The sequence below is a fragment of the Polypterus senegalus genome, chromosome 8 (genome assembly GCF_016835505.1).
Source record: "Polypterus senegalus isolate Bchr_013 chromosome 8, ASM1683550v1, whole genome shotgun sequence".
NCBI classification, from domain to species: Eukaryota; Metazoa; Chordata; class Cladistia; order Polypteriformes; family Polypteridae; genus Polypterus; species Polypterus senegalus.
The window spans coordinates 163,554,352-163,571,465 of NC_053161.1; the positions used below are offsets into that span (position 1 = coordinate 163,554,352).

Below are 17,114 nucleotides of genomic sequence, written 5' to 3' on the forward strand. Positions count from 1 at the left end.
AAATGACCTTTTACGGTGAACACTTTGTAACACACATACCTCATTGTTTCTTGAGCACATCTGCAAACATTATTTCCATGTCTGCTTTTCTTTGTTATTCATTTACGTTTACTAAATGTGCTTACCTTTATATTGTATATTGCTGTACATATTACTATTTAGCACATATATGGAATAATGGATGGGCAGTGGATGACGGCCTGTTGTGGTAATATGTTCCCCCAGTACTCTTGGATGCAAAATGCTGTTGCTTCTCCTCTAGTTTGGATTTCCCTCAGGGCTGAGTTGGAGTTGACAGTCCTGTAGGTAACCTCTGGGGCTACTGGAAGAGGATCTATTGGGAGGCAGCTTTCCAGCCCTCTTCTGCATGAACAAGAAGTGCTTACAATGTATGCAAGAGCTGTATTGGAAATACTTCTGGGTCTAATTTTAAAAGAAGCCTATCTTCCTTGGCCAGAATATTCAGATTCATGGGCAGAGAGAGAGACAAAGCTCCCCTTGAGTGGAGGTGCAGAGAACAAAAAGTAGTGAATGACATCTTGTTATACTGTGATAAAGAATCCTGGTGAGGAGAAAGAAAATAAAAAATTAAAGGTTAATTTCAACCTGGGACCATGCATAGCCTAGTTGTGTCTGGAATTTGGAGTTCTATGAATAATATACAGTGGTGTGAAAAACTATTTGCCCCTCCCTGATTTCTTATTCTTTTGCATGTTTGTCACACAAAATGTTTCTGATCATCAAACACATTTATCCATTAGTCAAATATAACACAAGTAAACACAAAATGCAACCATCAGCCCTAACATATATATATATATATATATATATATATATATATATATATATATATATATATATATATATATATATATATATATATACAGTGGGTACGGAAAGTATTCAGACCCCCTTGAATTTTTCACTGTTTGTTATATTGCAGCCATTTGCTAAAATCATTTAAATTAATTTTTTCCCTCATTAATGTACACACAGCACCCCATATTGACAGACAAAAAAAATAATTTTTGAAATTATTGCAGATTTATTAAACAAGAAAAACTGAAATATCACATGGTCCTAAGTATTCAGACCTTTTGCTCAGTATTTAGTAGAAGCACCCTTTTGAGCTAATACAGCCATGAGTCTTCTTGGGAAAGATGCAACAAGTTTTTCACACATGGATTTGGGGATCCTCTGCCATTCCTCCTTGCAGATCCTCTCCAGTTCTGTCAGGTTGGATGGTAAACGTTGGTGGACAGCCATTTTTAGGTCTCACCAGAGATGCTCAATTGGGTTTAAGTCAGGGCTCTGGCTGGGCCATTCAAGAACAGTCACAGAGTTGTTGTGAACCAATTCCTTCGTTATTTTAGCTGTGTGCTTTGGGTCATTGTCTTGTTGGAAGGTAAACCTTGGTGTCAAGTACAAAAGACTCCTAAAGCAGAAATGGGACCAAGGAGATGACCCGCACCATCACACATTCCTGTCTTCTTATCTCTTTACTTTGTATGCTGGTCCAGCCATTCTTCAGGGAGTGGATAGTGGGGGTCTACAGCAATGAAAAGTTGTACTGGTCACACAGAGGGACTATACAAGAAACAAAGTGTATCAAAGCAGGCCCTGAGAGAGTGTGTCTGGAATTTTCTTCCTTTAAGAAAAGAAGCTGTGAGGTGAACTAGGTAATTTGGCATACTATTTACAAAATTTGCAAAAATTTGAACTAAGCATCAGACATGTTATGCTTTTAATTATCGATTCTTCTGAACCTCTAAATGAGCTTTGTTGTTATTTATCTGATTAAATCTAATTTCTTGGTTTTATAAATCAAAGTTTTGTAGCCTGCATACTTACAAAATCTAAAAGGTTACCTGGGTATTCAGTTTGGTCTGGGGAAAAAAAAACTTAATAATTTATTAATTTGATTTGTTGTTGATGGTACATAATATAAAAATATAATCATTGTCTTGCAGTTTACTGTTCAAATATGCATCCCAATATCTGACTATAGGAGAATATCTAGGGGAGGCCACCCCCGATTTTTAATTGACCACACGCACACACACAAATATTCAAATATGTGTATCTTCGAAAAAATAAGTCATAATTTCATTCTCAGCTGCTGTGTGGAATTCTCTTTATTATTTACCAGTGTCCTGACTGACACTCCGGAGTGAAAACTACAAGTCCTGAACTTATTACAGATACAACCCTTTTTCTTGCAATTTAAGAAACCTGCTCGATTGATTTGCACCCGCAACAAAATGTATACGGAAATGTTGGGAGCCCATACTGATTTGAGATCGCGGAAAAAAAGAAAACCGTAATATAGAAAAGTAAATGACGTTGAACACGCCGCCTTTCTGCGAATAGCTGGCGGCAGTAAGCGTTAGAAGGCAAGGGTACTGAAACAAAGACAGATTTCAAATTGCGCGTCGAGCACTTTGGGTGACCAATCGAAAGGCGAATTCTAAGTCGAGGCTACAATCGTCATTGTCTCCCTTTCCTTTTACCCAATCAGAAAAAAGTAAGACTTCAATATAAGGCTCCTTGTGCGTATTTTGTTTGATCATTTGTTTGCAGTCAGTAGTTTGTTGTAAGTCAGTGACATGGCAAGAACGAAGCAAACCGCTCGCAAATCTACCGGCGGCAAAGCTCCCCGAAAACAGCTCGCCACTAAAGCAGCCCGAAAGAGCGCCCCCGCCACCGGTGGGGTGAAGAAGCCTCACCGCTACAGGCCCGGCACTGTAGCTCTGCGAGAGATTCGTCGCTACCAGAAATCCACTGAACTGCTTATCCGAAAGCTGCCTTTCCAGAGGCTGGTGAGAGAGATCGCTCAGGATTTCAAGACCGATCTCCGTTTCCAGAGCTCCGCTGTCATGGCTCTGCAGGAAGCCAGCGAGGCTTACTTGGTCGGTCTGTTCGAAGACACCAACCTGTGTGCCATCCACGCTAAGAGAGTGACCATCATGCCCAAGGATATCCAGTTGGCTCGTCGCATCCGTGGGGAACGCGCCTAAATCACAGAACTATTGAGAGCAAGATAGGGGGGGAGTTAAAGGCTCTTTTCAGAGCCACAACAATCTCATGTAAGAGATAAAATCCCGGGAAGTGTACTCGAGGTTTGCTCCGCATTACCACATGTTCTGCTTTAGGCCGAGCTAGAAACTGCTTTGTAAAATGCTTATGTGCGTGGCAAAAATGTGCTGATGCACACCAGTGTGCATTTTGTCACTTTAATCAGTCGCTCAAGAATGTGAACACACCGACTAATGTTAGTGTAAAGAAACTAGGTAGAAGCTCTGCTGTTGCCCCACTTGGAATAGGAAGATCGATACTCAAACTGCACTCATTTGGCATCGAGTACTATTCAAAAAATACCTAAAAACGTTTTTGTCTAAGATACGGTAGCAAGGTTCACGCAAAGGCGTAAAATGCATTAGCACTCTCCGCGCTCACGTACTGAAATGAGCAAACGCAACGGCGCCATAAACCCAAGCGCAGGCTGTACGCCAGTGGTAGACCGAGAGCTTAGTTGTACGCTCCTACTTTTTAAATTGAAAAGCAATGCAGCCGCCCGACTCAATATTTGAGAGAATAGGTAGTTTAGTGGCAAAACAATCGGCCCATTTAAACGGTTAAAAAGCACGCATGTTGTTCAATAGAAAGACGTTTGAAAAACATTAAGGCGGTGCAAATCTGAAGCCCGGCGATTTAGCTTCAGTCCGTGCCAGATAAGGCGGAGTTGCAGGAGAGTTTTCAAAGAGACACGAGACGTTGTTTAGGAAACTCTGCCACTAGCAGGATTATGTAGAAGGGAGTTTACTAAAGAATTTTTAGTTGAGAGAAATTTTACCGTTTATCACTCATTAAAGCGTAAAAAACGTAAAGCCCGTTGTTCGCATATAGGAGGACATATCGTGAAACCTCACTGTCCGAGCATTTTGTCACGGTGCAAAATACACTAAAAAATAATGCGTTTAAATTACTTAAAAAAATAAGGCAATTTGCAAGCAATATTTTTTAGCAGATTTAATATCCTACACTATTGAGTAAACATTAATTAACTCAAATTTACCTAAAATAAATGAGTTTGATTAAATATAAGTAGTGGCAAAAATGGTTTCATTTTGCTCCGATTTTCATTTGAATTACAGTACTCAAAAAAAGTGAGTATGCAACGCTGGATAGTAATAACTGTATAACAAATACATGCTAAAAATCCATATCTTTATTTGAACATACACCGATAGTCACAACAACAGAGTTATATTTTCAAAGGAAAATTAAATCAAATGTCTGAGGATAATTTTTACTGAATTACTGACATTCAAATGTCAATGAAAATTTTCTTTTTTTAAACTTTCTTCAAAAAGTATATCTAAATCAAATGTCCCAGAAATGAGTGGTAAACGGGAAAGAAACAGAGTGAGTGTGAAATCCTGCAGCAGGTACCGCTCTTCAAACACTTCCTGCGTTTACACCAACATATCCTCTTAAATGAATGGCAGCCTTTTCACTACTTTTTAGTATGCGATAGCAAAAATCCTGAAATAAAATAAGACATTGGAAATCAAACATCGCTAAATAAATCACAGTGTTAAAAATTAACCAGAAAATACATGGCCTATGTAGAACACTAATTAAATAAGAGGTCAAATACCGTGACGGTTAGGCAAACGTCTTTATGTTGTTTACAGGTCGTAGTTTAGGACAAACGCCATATCATTCTCAAACTTATCTCAATGTGTCCTTTTCTTTCTTCTGTGTAAAATAAAAGTTTTAAACGATAAACAAAAACACATATGAACATACGTAACTATCCGAGAAATGTGCTTGTTTTTTTTAATGCAAACCAACGAGGTAAGTTGTTAGAAAGACGCTATACTTTGCCCGCCGTGTTTCCCACATGAAGGGAAAGGTTTTGTGAAAACAACACATGCTTACGTCTGTAACTATATGAAATACTAGTTATTCATTTCGGAATTAATATGCGTTATACTTACACATTCGTAGTAAAATAGCTCTTATTATGGATAAGCGTTACAGCTGAATGCATTGCTGTAAAGACCAAGAAATCGATGTGAGAGGAAGTGCCGTGTTATTACATTTCGAAGTGAATGGAAGTGCCCTGTCATTAAATTTAACTTAAATATGTTCAATTCACAATGTAGTTCTTTTTACTTAGAATAATTTATAAAAAAAAAAAGTTTACATTTTAAGAAAAATAATAAGTTAACATTATTTTTTTTTATTGAATTAGAATTAAATCAATAAAAAGGGTAATTTTTTTTTCAGTGTACTTAATGGCTATTCCTAATTTGAAGATGAAAACTTTCACTTAAAGTAGTTTTTCTTTCCGAAAAATACGTGCCTGAGTAAATATTGTTTTGCAAGCTTAGTTGATTTAAAAGTACTTTAAATGCATTAGTAACAGCATCTAGTGTAATTAAATATTAAATAATCTTTCTGCTTAATTTTGTATTAAAATTGTGTTGTGCTTCTGTTTCTATCCACAATTCAAGAACGTGCAGGTTAAGTGGAATGCTGATGATAAATTGGCCCCTGGGGATTGTGTTCACTCTGTCATGGCCTCTCACCCTGTCCAGGGATTTTTCCTGCCTTGCACCTGCAGAGGCAAAATAGGATTAATTTGTAAAAATGTCAGCATTATTTTTTCTGAATACAAATTTGAAACTTAACTAAATGTAAAGCTAAAATGACAAGATCTTTCTTGATAAAACAGAAGAGCAGAATATAATAGAACACACAAATGTGGGAATTTTCTTTTGTAAATGTTAGAAAGTGACATGCCATGTTCATTCCATTAATATAGATAGTAATAAATTTTTCGCGGTGACCTTTATACCGTGTTGTGATATATTAAACACAGACTGGCCCATTAATATTAGCCATTTTAAACACTATCACCCTTTGAAAACAAATCCCTATGCGGTTTCAAAAATACTCCGTTATCAATATCGGAAATCTGACAAAAAAAAAACAAAAAAAAAAAACCTTATCAGTATCAATTTCAAAAAGCAGTGGCGATTGCTTATCCCATAGTCCCTACTAGAGGGGTGAGGGACAGCACCACCAAAAAAAAAAATGGGTTAGGGAAGATCACAGAATGCAGCCCGTTTGCCCTGGGCCACACGTCTTTATTAGCGTGCACAAAAAGAGATTTGCCCTTTTCGAACAGATGGGGGCTCTGAAAAGAGCCGTTTTTCTAAACTGTCGACACGTACACGATTCACTTCTTTTTCGGCGCTGCCTTCTTTACAGTCTTGGGTTTGGCCACCTTAGGCTTGGAAGCTTTGGCTTTCTTTGGACTCTTAGTCACCTTTTTGGGCTTTGCAGCCGGCTTCACTTTCTTGGGACTTTTGGTGGCTTTCTTGGCAGCAGCGGGCTTCTTTGCCGTCTTTTTGGCCGCGGCGGGTTTTTTCGCTGCAGGCTTCTTTACTTTTTTGGCGGCTGCGGTAGGCTTCTTGGCCGCTAGCTTCTTCTTCGGGGCCGCTTTTTTCTTACCCGCTTTCTCCTTTGCTTCTGCCTGCTTCTTATTTATCTTAAAGGACCCGGAGGCACCGGTACCTTTGGTCTGCAGCAGAGCCCCTTTGCTAACCAGGCTTTTTACGGCCAGTTTCAAGCGGGCGTTGTTCTTCTCCACATCGTAGCCGCCAGCAGCAAGAGCCTTCTTGAGGCCCGCTAAAGACAACCCGTGGCGCTCCTTTGAAGCCGATACAGCCTTCACGATCAAGTCAGACACGCTAGGACCGGTCTTCTTAGGTTTCGAACTCGTCTTCTTCTTCGGCGCCTTAGCCGGAGCAGCTGGAGCGGTTTCTGCCATTTCAAACAAGACACACTTGGAGCTAATAACTCTGCAGATTTGAATGAGGAGCTGTGGCTCCCTCGCTCATATTGCAGTAGTGAGAACCGTGTAGACTCAGCTAGTCCTCTGCTCTGTCCAAAGAGCCCTGACAAGTGTGCTTACTTTCTTCACAGAGATGTGTTGGGGCGGCTGTGGAAGGAGAGCCTGGCAACTGAGATCCAGACCTGGAATGCTTGTTACGGTATCAGTTTGGTGAAGGAAAAAAGCTCCGGGACTGGTACATCTGCAACTCTACACAAGGCGGTTTGCCTTATTAGTTGCACATGAATAGATCGCCGCACAGAAGTGCAGTGTGTTGCACCACACAGCGCTCAACATCCCTGCTGCGGCATCTGAGAACATAGCATGCAACCTCCTATCTGCGCCACCTGACAATGAATTGTTTAAGACCCCAGCTGATGTGCCTTCTTCACCGGCTGCACGGTAGAAGAGAAGAACAGATCTGCGGCATTTCAAGGCGTTGGAAGTGGTCGCCGGGAACAGCAACTTCAAAGGGAGGGCCATGTTAAGGCGTTGACAAAATGTATCGGCCAGGGATGGATCAGATCACCCAAGTGTGAGCTGGCATTCCGTCGTGCAAATAATCCCATTGCCATTGGGGTCAATGCTCAGAGCAAAATTTGACCTTAATCTCCTAGAAGTGTAGAAGTATACCACTCCTCAGTAACGCAGTGTAGCAGTGGAGTGCAGCTTGAACTGCACTAAAGTTTCAGGAGTTTATGTGTAATTTAGGAATAGTCATTTGAAATACATGTGATACTATGCATGGTATCACTCTTCTGAAGTACAGTAGAAGGGTGAAAAAGAAAGCAGTATAAAAATAATGTTTGTTTCATTTAATCACGTGTGGAATCTTGTCTGTGTCAGTACAGTATGACATTGATGTATGCTTCTAAATCTGTATTCCTGGTCCTAGATATTCTTTCACTCTGTCTGGCAGGCAGCACTTTGTGAGAGATAAAGCTTGTGTCTCTAACGTGGATGTAAGCAGCACTGGAGAACCAGAAAGAATGGCCCTGTCTCCTTTTCCCTTCTCCCAATGTTCCTCATATTATAAATATAATGCTGTGTTATCTGTCGTGATGTAAAGGAAATCGTTTGGAGCTTAAAATCAGCAAAACCAAGGAACTGTTTTTGACTTTCAAGACAAAAAAGAGCCTCTACGACCCCAGTCACTTTTCAGTGTACACTGCTACGGGTACTTGGGGCTCCACATTAGTGAGCGGCTGGACTGGTCTCATAACACAGAGGAACTATAACCAAGGAGATTGTGTACCTTTTGGGTCGAGTAGTGGCACCATGTAAATATTATAAAACTCTGTAATGGGCAGTGTGGTGCCACAATGATTTCACTTCTACCTCACCATGAAAAGATCAAGGTTCAAACCCTGCATGAAAGTTAGCATCCCATTATTCAAATGACTATTCCTAAATTACACAATAACACCTGAATTTAGTCTGCTTAACTAGCATGCCTGAAATTGGCATCCATTTCCAGGAGTTGTTCTTGTCTTGTGCTCGAAGACAGCTGGAATAAGCTCCAGCTACCCTGCGATCTTGATCTGAATAATTGGAATAGAAAAATGAATGGATGGATAGATGGATGCAAAGGTAACTCTTTGATCGCTACTGCATTTTTCTACACTGTGCTGTGCTGGTAATACCACTTCAAGAAAGTCCCACTAAATCAACGTGCTGATTCATAAGGAAAGCACAATTATATATATTATATATACTATTAAGCCTTGGGGGCAGTAGAAGAAGTGAGAATGAAGACAAAACTGATGGCCGATTAGATAAATACTGCACATCCTTGCTGTTACACATAATTATAATACTTTCAGCCAACAATTCATTCAGCAGAATTTTTGTGAAGAAAAGCTACTGGAGACTTTCGGACTTACACCTTTAGTCTTTTACGATGCCTCACTGTGACTGCTCTTTATTCTTTATCCAAGTCACAACTTCCCATCTTTTTTGTTATTCTCATGTGTATTGGGGTGGTGGAATGGCTTGCTGTCTGTTTACCTATTAGCTGTCCACCTGCATTGCTTGAAATATGACTCGTCTACTGTATATCACATTGGCTGAGTACTTGTAGACAATCAAGAAATTTAGGCTTGGAAAGGCCCAGTTTGTATTTTCCTGATCTGCTTGCCAAACAGCAGGCTGAAGAAACAATGATTATGACCAGGGTGACTGCAATCCACAACAGATGGAAGCAGAGGACTTTTCACTTAGCCCTTCAACTTTTTAACAGAAGAAAAATGATTGAAAAATCATTGTCTCAGCAAAACAAGAAAAGGTGTCCATTACTGCTTGTCTAAACGTTTAGGCAGCCATTCACCCCAATGGCTGTCTTCACTGCAGGAGACAAGAAAAAGAGAGTTGTCTTTTGTACATTTTTTCAAAATGGAGTAAAACCTACTTTTTGACCAAACCTACGATTTATAGCAGTTGTCCAACCAAGCTGACCAGCACAATGTTCTGTGCTCACATTGTACATTCGATCATCATTTACCAACCACTGAGGTGGCTCTATCTTCACATTAATTAGACCTCTTGGAAAGATTAAGTTTCTTCCATATGATGTATGTATGAAAAAAAACCTGGAGTGTTCTCCAACACTTGACTTTCTCATAAATGTAGATATCATCTAATAATTATATGAATGTCAATTTGTGAAACACGTGTACCTATTCAAATTTCAAGAGTATTTGATGTTTTTTTTTTAACTGATTAGTTTCCAATTAGTGTTATTTTGTGTTTGTACCATGTAATTTCAGTACATTAATAAGTTAAATAACAGTTAAAAATAATATGTGCAACATAGTAAAAAGCACTCTTACTAAGTAAGATGAATAATTAGAAATTCCCAAAATTAAATATTATATAATCTTTAACTCTTTCAGTCTGTTTATATGAAATATCAGAGCGTGAATGACTATGCAACTAATTAATTTTCTTTTGCGGTGGTTTTTGCCTTTTATCTCATTTACAAAGAAAAAAATAAATGTAGGTAATAAAAAAAAAAAAACACAATGGAAACCGATAAGATCCGTCCATGGCCGTACAGAACCAGTACAATGTAGAAAATGCCAAACAGTTTTAAATCACTATAAGCACTGTATGTAAAACACAAAAGGTTTGTTTTATTAAGGGCATTGAAAAGTGTCAATTTGCCAGTTTTTTGTACAGCACCACACAAATTAAAAATCTGGATCTTTGTCCACTCAACATACCGTATATTAAAAGTAAAATTTCTGGTTGACGTAAAATTCCCAAAAAGTGATAGAAAACGAACATTTCGGTACAACACAGATACCAAATTTCATTTATCCGGCTCAATGCCTTCTCAAATTATCGTCCTTCTGGTACATACATGCTCACGCACACATACACACATTATTCCAAATGGTCAAAACAAGATTGAAAATGTCAAGGTCGAATTTTTTTTCCTCCTTTCTCTTCTATATAGGAGTATAGTATTAGCAAAAAACAACATGGTTACCAAAAAGCATGCTGGAAACCGAAGCAGTCACGCTTAATTATAACAATAAGAATATTAAGCCCATTAAAATTTACAGCTCTCGGTCTGTAGAAAACTTCTCAATGGAAACAAATGCTCTTGTACGAATAGATGGGTGGCTCTGAAAAGAGCCGTTGGAGTTTAGAAAAGAATCGACGAGCGATTTACTTGCTCTTAGCGGGTTTCTCGGTCTTCTTGGGCAAGAGCACAGCCTGAATGTTAGGCAACACGCCACCCTGAGCGATAGTCACACCACCCAACAACTTATTGAGCTCCTCGTCATTACGCACGGCCAACTGAAGATGACGAGGAATGATTCTGGTCTTCTTGTTGTCACGGGCTGCATTACCTGCCAATTCAAGAATCTCAGCAGTCAGATATTCGAGCACAGCAGCCAGATAAACGGGTGCACCAGCGCCCACACGTTCAGCATAGTTGCCTTTTCTCAGCAGCCTGTGAACACGACCGACGGGGAACTGCAAACCGGCCCGTGAAGAGCGAGTTTTGGCCTTAGCACGTGCCTTACCACCGGTTTTTCCTCTTCCAGACATAGTACTATAACAAACAACTCCGTGCTGTAGAATGCAGTAAGAAGTGTGTGCTGCGCTTTTATAAAGGCGTTCCTGGGAAGCGACGTGCTGAATCAACTCGACTGCTTCATTTGCATGTTTTCATTACGTCACTAAGTGGGGGCAAATCCAAGCCGCTGTGCTCGACCCCCGCAACACTTCAAATTCAAAAATAAAGCTCCGAACAAAGGTACAACGTGCTTTTCTTTTATCATTTTCTTTTTACCTGTACACTGGGAATATATATCCAAATATTATTTACATTTTATATATCACGTCTCTTTATTGGATTTCATTGCGCTGTCTTGGCTCTTGATTTATTATTTATTGTTGAAAGCACTGCACAAGGCAAAAAGACCGATTCTTTGAGCATGAAGGACGTGAACAAAATAACAATGTTCATGATCTTTCACTCATTGTAGAATTAGCAATGCAAAGAAAGCTATTGTCTCATTTACAAAGAACGACACGAATGGGGAAATTCTTAAACAAAAAAAATCACTGCAATCGCTTCTTCATACGGATTACTAAAAAATGCACACTTTTTTCTCCATCCCTGCCTTTGAAAAACTGATAACATGTATCTGACACGCGTGGGCATTGTTTTTTAAACAGATAAGAATACTGGATGCTGTTAAGAGAGAAAAAAACTTAAAATATCCTTTTCAAAACAGAACCCTAAAGCAAAATTGTGCGCGCGAATTTTGTCCCATTCAAATGCAATGGTCGAGTCTAAAAGGAGGGAAACGACTGCTCGCTTATGGTTGGTGGCGACGTGCAGCGTTTCTAATTTGCATGACTGGCTATAAAAAGAGAAGCCGAGACAACTGCGACATTCTGATTTTGATCTGTGAAATCTTCAACAATGCCTGAGCCGAAAGCTGCCCCTGCGCCCAAAAAGGGTTCGAAGAAGGCCGTTTCAAAGAGTCAGGCTAAAGGTGGGAAGAAACGCAGAAAGTCTAGGAAGGAAAGTTACTCCATCTACGTGTACAAAGTGCTGAAGCAAGTACACCCCGATACTGGTATTTCTTCAAAGGCAATGGGTATCATGAACTCGTTTGTCAACGATATCTTTGAGCGCATCGCAGGTGAGGCTTCACGTTTAGCGCACTACAACAAACGCTCCACCATTTCTTCAAGGGAGATCCAGACCGCTGTGAGGCTGCTGCTGCCGGGTGAGCTTGCTAAGCATGCCGTGTCCGAGGGCACCAAGGCAGTTACCAAATACACCAGCTCCAAATAAATTACAAGTCTTACCCGAAACCAACGGCTCTTCTGAGAGCCACCCATTTTTTCGATGAAAGAGGTCTACTCTCCTTATAAACAATCATTTTATTATTGTATTATAGTCGATCTGCCTGCAGATGTTGGTTCAAGTCTCTGGCCGCAATTTTTTTTTTTAAATGACATTTTCCCATGAAGACTTGTGAAACATTTTGGTTACATTTCTTTTGGTTTCTAAAGCAGAGCACCAGCTGACTTGCTTACTAGTAGTACCGTATCGGGATTTGTTGCCCAATGTCTTCCATTCCCTCTAAACGGGTCTCCGTGATCCAGTGAATGCGCGACCTGGCAACTTCGCCAAGACCCAACCCCCTCTTTCAGCTGCTTCTGCTTAACTGCTGCTAGGAAGGCGCTCATCGGAACGTAAAGGCAAAAGTTTTTCTTGCATACCTCAAAATCGCACTCAATAGCCTTTAACAGGCCCCCACACGAAGAGGGGGGGAAATTTAGGAAAAGAATTGTGTTGTAAATGTGCAACATGTCTCCTTTGCCCCAAAATTCTTAACAGTAAACCGATTGTATGTTGTAGGACGTTAACTAGCGTTACATCTCGCAACTAGAAGCACGGTGAGTAGTTTCAGCGGTTGTGTAAAAAAATTTTAGTTTATGTAATTGACATCGGGCGTCACAAGCGTTTTCTCCCCAGTTTTTGGAAAGAAAAATAACTGGTTTTCGATCCTACGCAGAGAAAAAAAAAAAAATTGCAGGCGAGTACAAATGCAGAAATCAAAAGTAATCGTTACAGAGAGGTGGCTTATCATGGCAACCTCACAAATACAAAACTAATTTTTTCTTATACTGCGCTTCTCAAAAATGGCAGCTCTCAAGGCAAAACGTGAACAGATTATACAAATCACAAAACCCAGAATCAATACGTGGTCAAAAGGAAAGCTCTCCAAAAAGAAATTGTGGGTGGCTCTGAAAAGAGCCTTTTTAAATTAACGATTTCATTGACAGTTTAACCGCCGAAGCCATATAGCGTACGGCCTTGTCTTTTCAATGCGTATACCACGTCCATGGCGGTCACAGTTTTCCTCTTAGCGTGCTCAGTGTATGTGACAGCGTCCCGGATAACATTTTCTAGAAAGACCTTGAGTACACCGCGAGTCTCTTCATAGATCAAACCAGAAATACGCTTTACACCACCTCGACGAGCCAAACGTCGGATAGCTGGCTTAGTAATACCTTGGATGTTATCTCTCAGCACTTTACGGTGACGTTTTGCGCCTCCCTTACCGAGTCCCTTTCCTCCTTTGCCACGTCCAGACATTATTACTACTACTTTCTTTTTCTTGCCGCTTTTAAAAAGTTAGTAAACGAAAAAGTACAACTTGGTGGCCTAATATAACTACAACGACGACCTGTGAGAGCACAGTGCAGGAAATGTCTGCGCGGGGTTTTATGAAATCGCGTCTTCAGTTCGCATATATATATATATATATACTAGCAGAATACCCGCGCTTCGCAGCGGAGAAGTAGTGTGTTAAAGAAGTTATGAAAAAGAAAAGCAAACATTTTAAAAATAACGTAAGATGATTGTTAATGTAATTGTTTTGTCATTGATATGAGTGTTGTTGTCATATCTATCTATTTATATATTTATATATATATATATATATATATAGCAAAATAGCTGCGATTGGCAGCGAGAAGTAAAAAGAAAAGGAAACATTTTAATAATAACGTAACATGATTTACAATTGTAATTGTTTTGTAATTGTCATGAGTGTTGCTGGCATATATATATATATATATATATACACACACACACACAGACACATATATAAACATATATATACATATAAACATATATATATATATATATATATATATACACATCTATACACATATATATATACAGTTATATATATATATACATATACACACATACATATATATACATATACATATATATACACATACTGTATATATATACACACACATATATATACTGTATATACAACATATACATATCTACATATATACTGTATATACACATATATATACAAATCTACATATATATATCTACATATATATTTTAGGGGTGGGACTCGATTAAAAAATTAATCCAATTAATTAGAGGCTGTGTAAGAATTAATCTTAATTAATCGTATGTAATCGCACACGTAAATTTGCCCCAAATCGCAAATGTTTTTTTTTTTTATTTAAAACGGTTTTAGTGGGCTTACAGAATCAAATAATAGACATGGACATGAATATTGTAAACTGAAGCTGTTTTAATTTCTGAAAAAAGCTTTTAAACTGCATTTGAATTCAAAACAGAAATAAAAATATCATCCCTGGTTAAAATTGGGCAGACTTAAAATAAAGTGGTAGTTTAAGTACTTTAAGTACATTTTCAGAATAGTATTGTCTTTAAATAATAATAACTAAAATTTCACCATAAAGTGCAGTTTTTCTTCTTAAAAAATAAGTCAGAAACATAAAAGGTAATTTGACCAGCTTACTCTTTAAACTCTGAGTAACATTAGCCAAAATTATTTTGTACATTAGGCTAAAACAGTGTGAACATTGAACATTTTGTAATTAGATTTATTTAGAATTACTAACGGTCACGGAAGTCCAATGATCCCCAGTAAGAGCCACAAAGTCCGCTTTCTGTAATGCATCTAATTTTGCTTGCTTTTCATTGTGCACAAAACCATGCTTTTATCAAGGCTTCTCGGGTAGTCGAAATGATCAGTCGTAGGACGCGCTTTATTCCGACTCTAACATTTTTGTAGCTGTGATGTGTGCATCAGTGTAATGGATGTACCAGGAAATCATTCATTGACAAAAGTTCCCGTTTGCTTGGAATTGAAAGTGTGATTAAATGCGTTATTTTTTAACGCGTTATGGAGTACATGCATCGAAGCTTCTCAACTGTGCTTGTGCTAAGAAAGGGAAAATTTTAAAAATAACGTAACATGATTCTGCGTTAACCTAATATTTTTTCATACGTCCCAAACCAAGGAGATGGGAAGGTAAAATGAATCGGGTAGCGCGCGTACATAGTCCGTACATCCCCTATCGGGAATCGAACCTCGAATGTCGGCGTTAGAGGAGAATACTCTACAATTGCGCCACCGCTTGTCATTCTAAAGTATATATTGTAGATCGGGCTATAGATATACATTTATATATATACCCGTGTATCGCAGTGGAGAAGTAGAAGTTATGAAAAAGAAAAGGGAACATTTTAAAAATAACGTAACATGATTGTCAATATACAGTAATTGTTTGGTGAGTGTTATTGAATGTTGCTGTCATCAAGGATTTGATTATCATTATTTCTTTCAATCAGGCTCGTATTTGTACGATGTGTTCAAGTTACATTCCGTGTTTGTCAATCGTTGTAAAGATAAGAGGTTTCATTCATCGATTAGTTCCTTACTGCATCAATAAACAGCTCGTCTTCCTTTTTATCTGTGATGTGACAAACTGCATGCACGGGTTTTTTTTACGCTGTCTTCCTTTAGCGGGGCATTGACTTTTTCCACCGTGTGCTTTGTTTCCACAGTAGCTGCATTTATGAATATGCTTATCAGGCGCTTCATATTTTTGCTGCCTTTTCAATTGTGTAATTCGGTTTTGTTCGGCTCTTTGGAACTGTTGCTTTTATCTGTGCACTGCATCAGTTCACGTGAGCCACTCGGTGTACTTGCATCGAAGGTTCCCAGCTGTGCTGGTGCCATCTCATGCTATGTCCATAGCTTTATTTAATGTTACCTTAGTCCTGGCACTTAAAACTTTCTCTGGCAGTTTCGCTGAGTTTGTGTCAAACACCACCCTGACCATCTCATCTTCCTCTCCATAAGCACAGTCCTTCACCCGTGAATATTTACCCGTGGCAGTTTGCTATTGGATTGCCGCTGAAGGATGGCCTTATATGGGCAGGCACTAAATTACAAGCGCCAGCGCAGCCTGTCTATGAACTTAATTTAAAGTGTAGGTTTACATCGTGCTTTGTTTCAGTAGCAGAACTCGCTTCTTATTGTTTCGCTGCCTTCTCAATTATATAATGCATGTTTTCTTCAGCGCTTTTTGAGGTCTTCCTGGTTTTCTATGTACTGCGTGATTACGTGGGAGGCGTGATGATGTCACACGAAACTCCGCCCCGGCGTTGAAGCTCATCTCCATTACAGTAAATGGAGAAAACTGCTTCCAGTTATGACCATTACGCGTAGAATTTCGATATAAAACCTGTCCAACTTTTGTAAGGAAGCTGTAAGGAATCAACCTGCCAAATTTCAGCCTTCCACCCACACGGAAGTTGGAGAATTAGTGATGAGTCAGTGAGTGAGTGAGTGAGTGAGTGAGTGAGGGCTTTGCCTTTTATTAGTATAGATATATATATATATATATATATATATATATATATATATATATATATATATATATATATATATATATATATATATATATATATATATATATATATATATATATATATATATATATTGTCACGCACGCAGTAGGAGGCATGGATTGATTCGATAGCACCTGGGAAACCACTGCGCCAGGGAATGGTGGGGTATTAACTTTCTCCCTCTGCTTCCTCATAGAAAGAAAGACCTTCCTGCACCATAGGCCTGGATTGACGCAGTCGCGATACTTCCGCCCTTCCTCCGCCATCTTGCCCTGGCGTCATCCTTCCCATCCTCCCTTGCGGTCCTTCCGCATCCCTCCACTTCCGCTCCTCCCCAATAAAATGGCGCGGCGCCAGGAGTCGGCGTCGCGCATATGAACTGTTTGTTTATAATTTTGACCAGTTTTGTTTGTGTTTACAATATACGGGGCGGAAAACCCCAACCCTTGCTACTGTCTCCTCGGTCCTTTACAAGTG

General features: G+C 39.1%; 5 protein-coding genes across 5 annotated transcripts; 2 read left to right on the forward strand and 3 right to left on the reverse strand.

The window, feature by feature from the left end:
* Window positions 1-2,581: 2,581 nt before the first annotated feature.
* On the forward strand, window positions 2,582-3,077 carry LOC120533336 (histone H3). The gene has a single exon (XM_039760189.1). The coding sequence runs from the start codon at window positions 2,607-2,609 to the stop codon at window positions 3,015-3,017; it is 411 nt and encodes a 136-aa protein (XP_039616123.1). The 5' UTR covers window positions 2,582-2,606; the 3' UTR covers window positions 3,018-3,077.
* A 3,125-nt stretch (window positions 3,078-6,202) lies between these two features.
* On the reverse strand, window positions 6,203-6,875 carry LOC120533332 (histone H1-like). The gene has a single exon (XM_039760183.1). The coding sequence runs from the start codon at window positions 6,842-6,844 to the stop codon at window positions 6,251-6,253; it is 594 nt and encodes a 197-aa protein (XP_039616117.1). The 5' UTR covers window positions 6,845-6,875; the 3' UTR covers window positions 6,203-6,250.
* Window positions 6,876-10,530: 3,655 nt separating this feature from the next.
* On the reverse strand, window positions 10,531-11,006 carry LOC120533339 (histone H2A-like). The gene has a single exon (XM_039760193.1). It carries the CDS (start codon window positions 10,964-10,966, stop codon window positions 10,580-10,582), a length of 387 nt encoding a protein of 128 aa, XP_039616127.1. The 5' UTR covers window positions 10,967-11,006; the 3' UTR covers window positions 10,531-10,579.
* An 834-nt stretch (window positions 11,007-11,840) lies between these two features.
* LOC120533351 (histone H2B 5-like) lies at window positions 11,841-12,271 on the forward strand. The gene has a single exon (XM_039760206.1). It carries the CDS (start codon window positions 11,850-11,852, stop codon window positions 12,225-12,227), a length of 378 nt encoding a protein of 125 aa, XP_039616140.1. The 5' UTR covers window positions 11,841-11,849; the 3' UTR covers window positions 12,228-12,271.
* A 908-nt stretch (window positions 12,272-13,179) lies between these two features.
* LOC120533358 (histone H4) lies at window positions 13,180-13,571 on the reverse strand. Its single transcript, XM_039760212.1, has one exon. The coding sequence runs from the start codon at window positions 13,536-13,538 to the stop codon at window positions 13,227-13,229; it is 312 nt and encodes a 103-aa protein (XP_039616146.1). The 5' UTR covers window positions 13,539-13,571; the 3' UTR covers window positions 13,180-13,226.
* Between the last annotated feature and the right edge of the window lie 3,543 nt (window positions 13,572-17,114).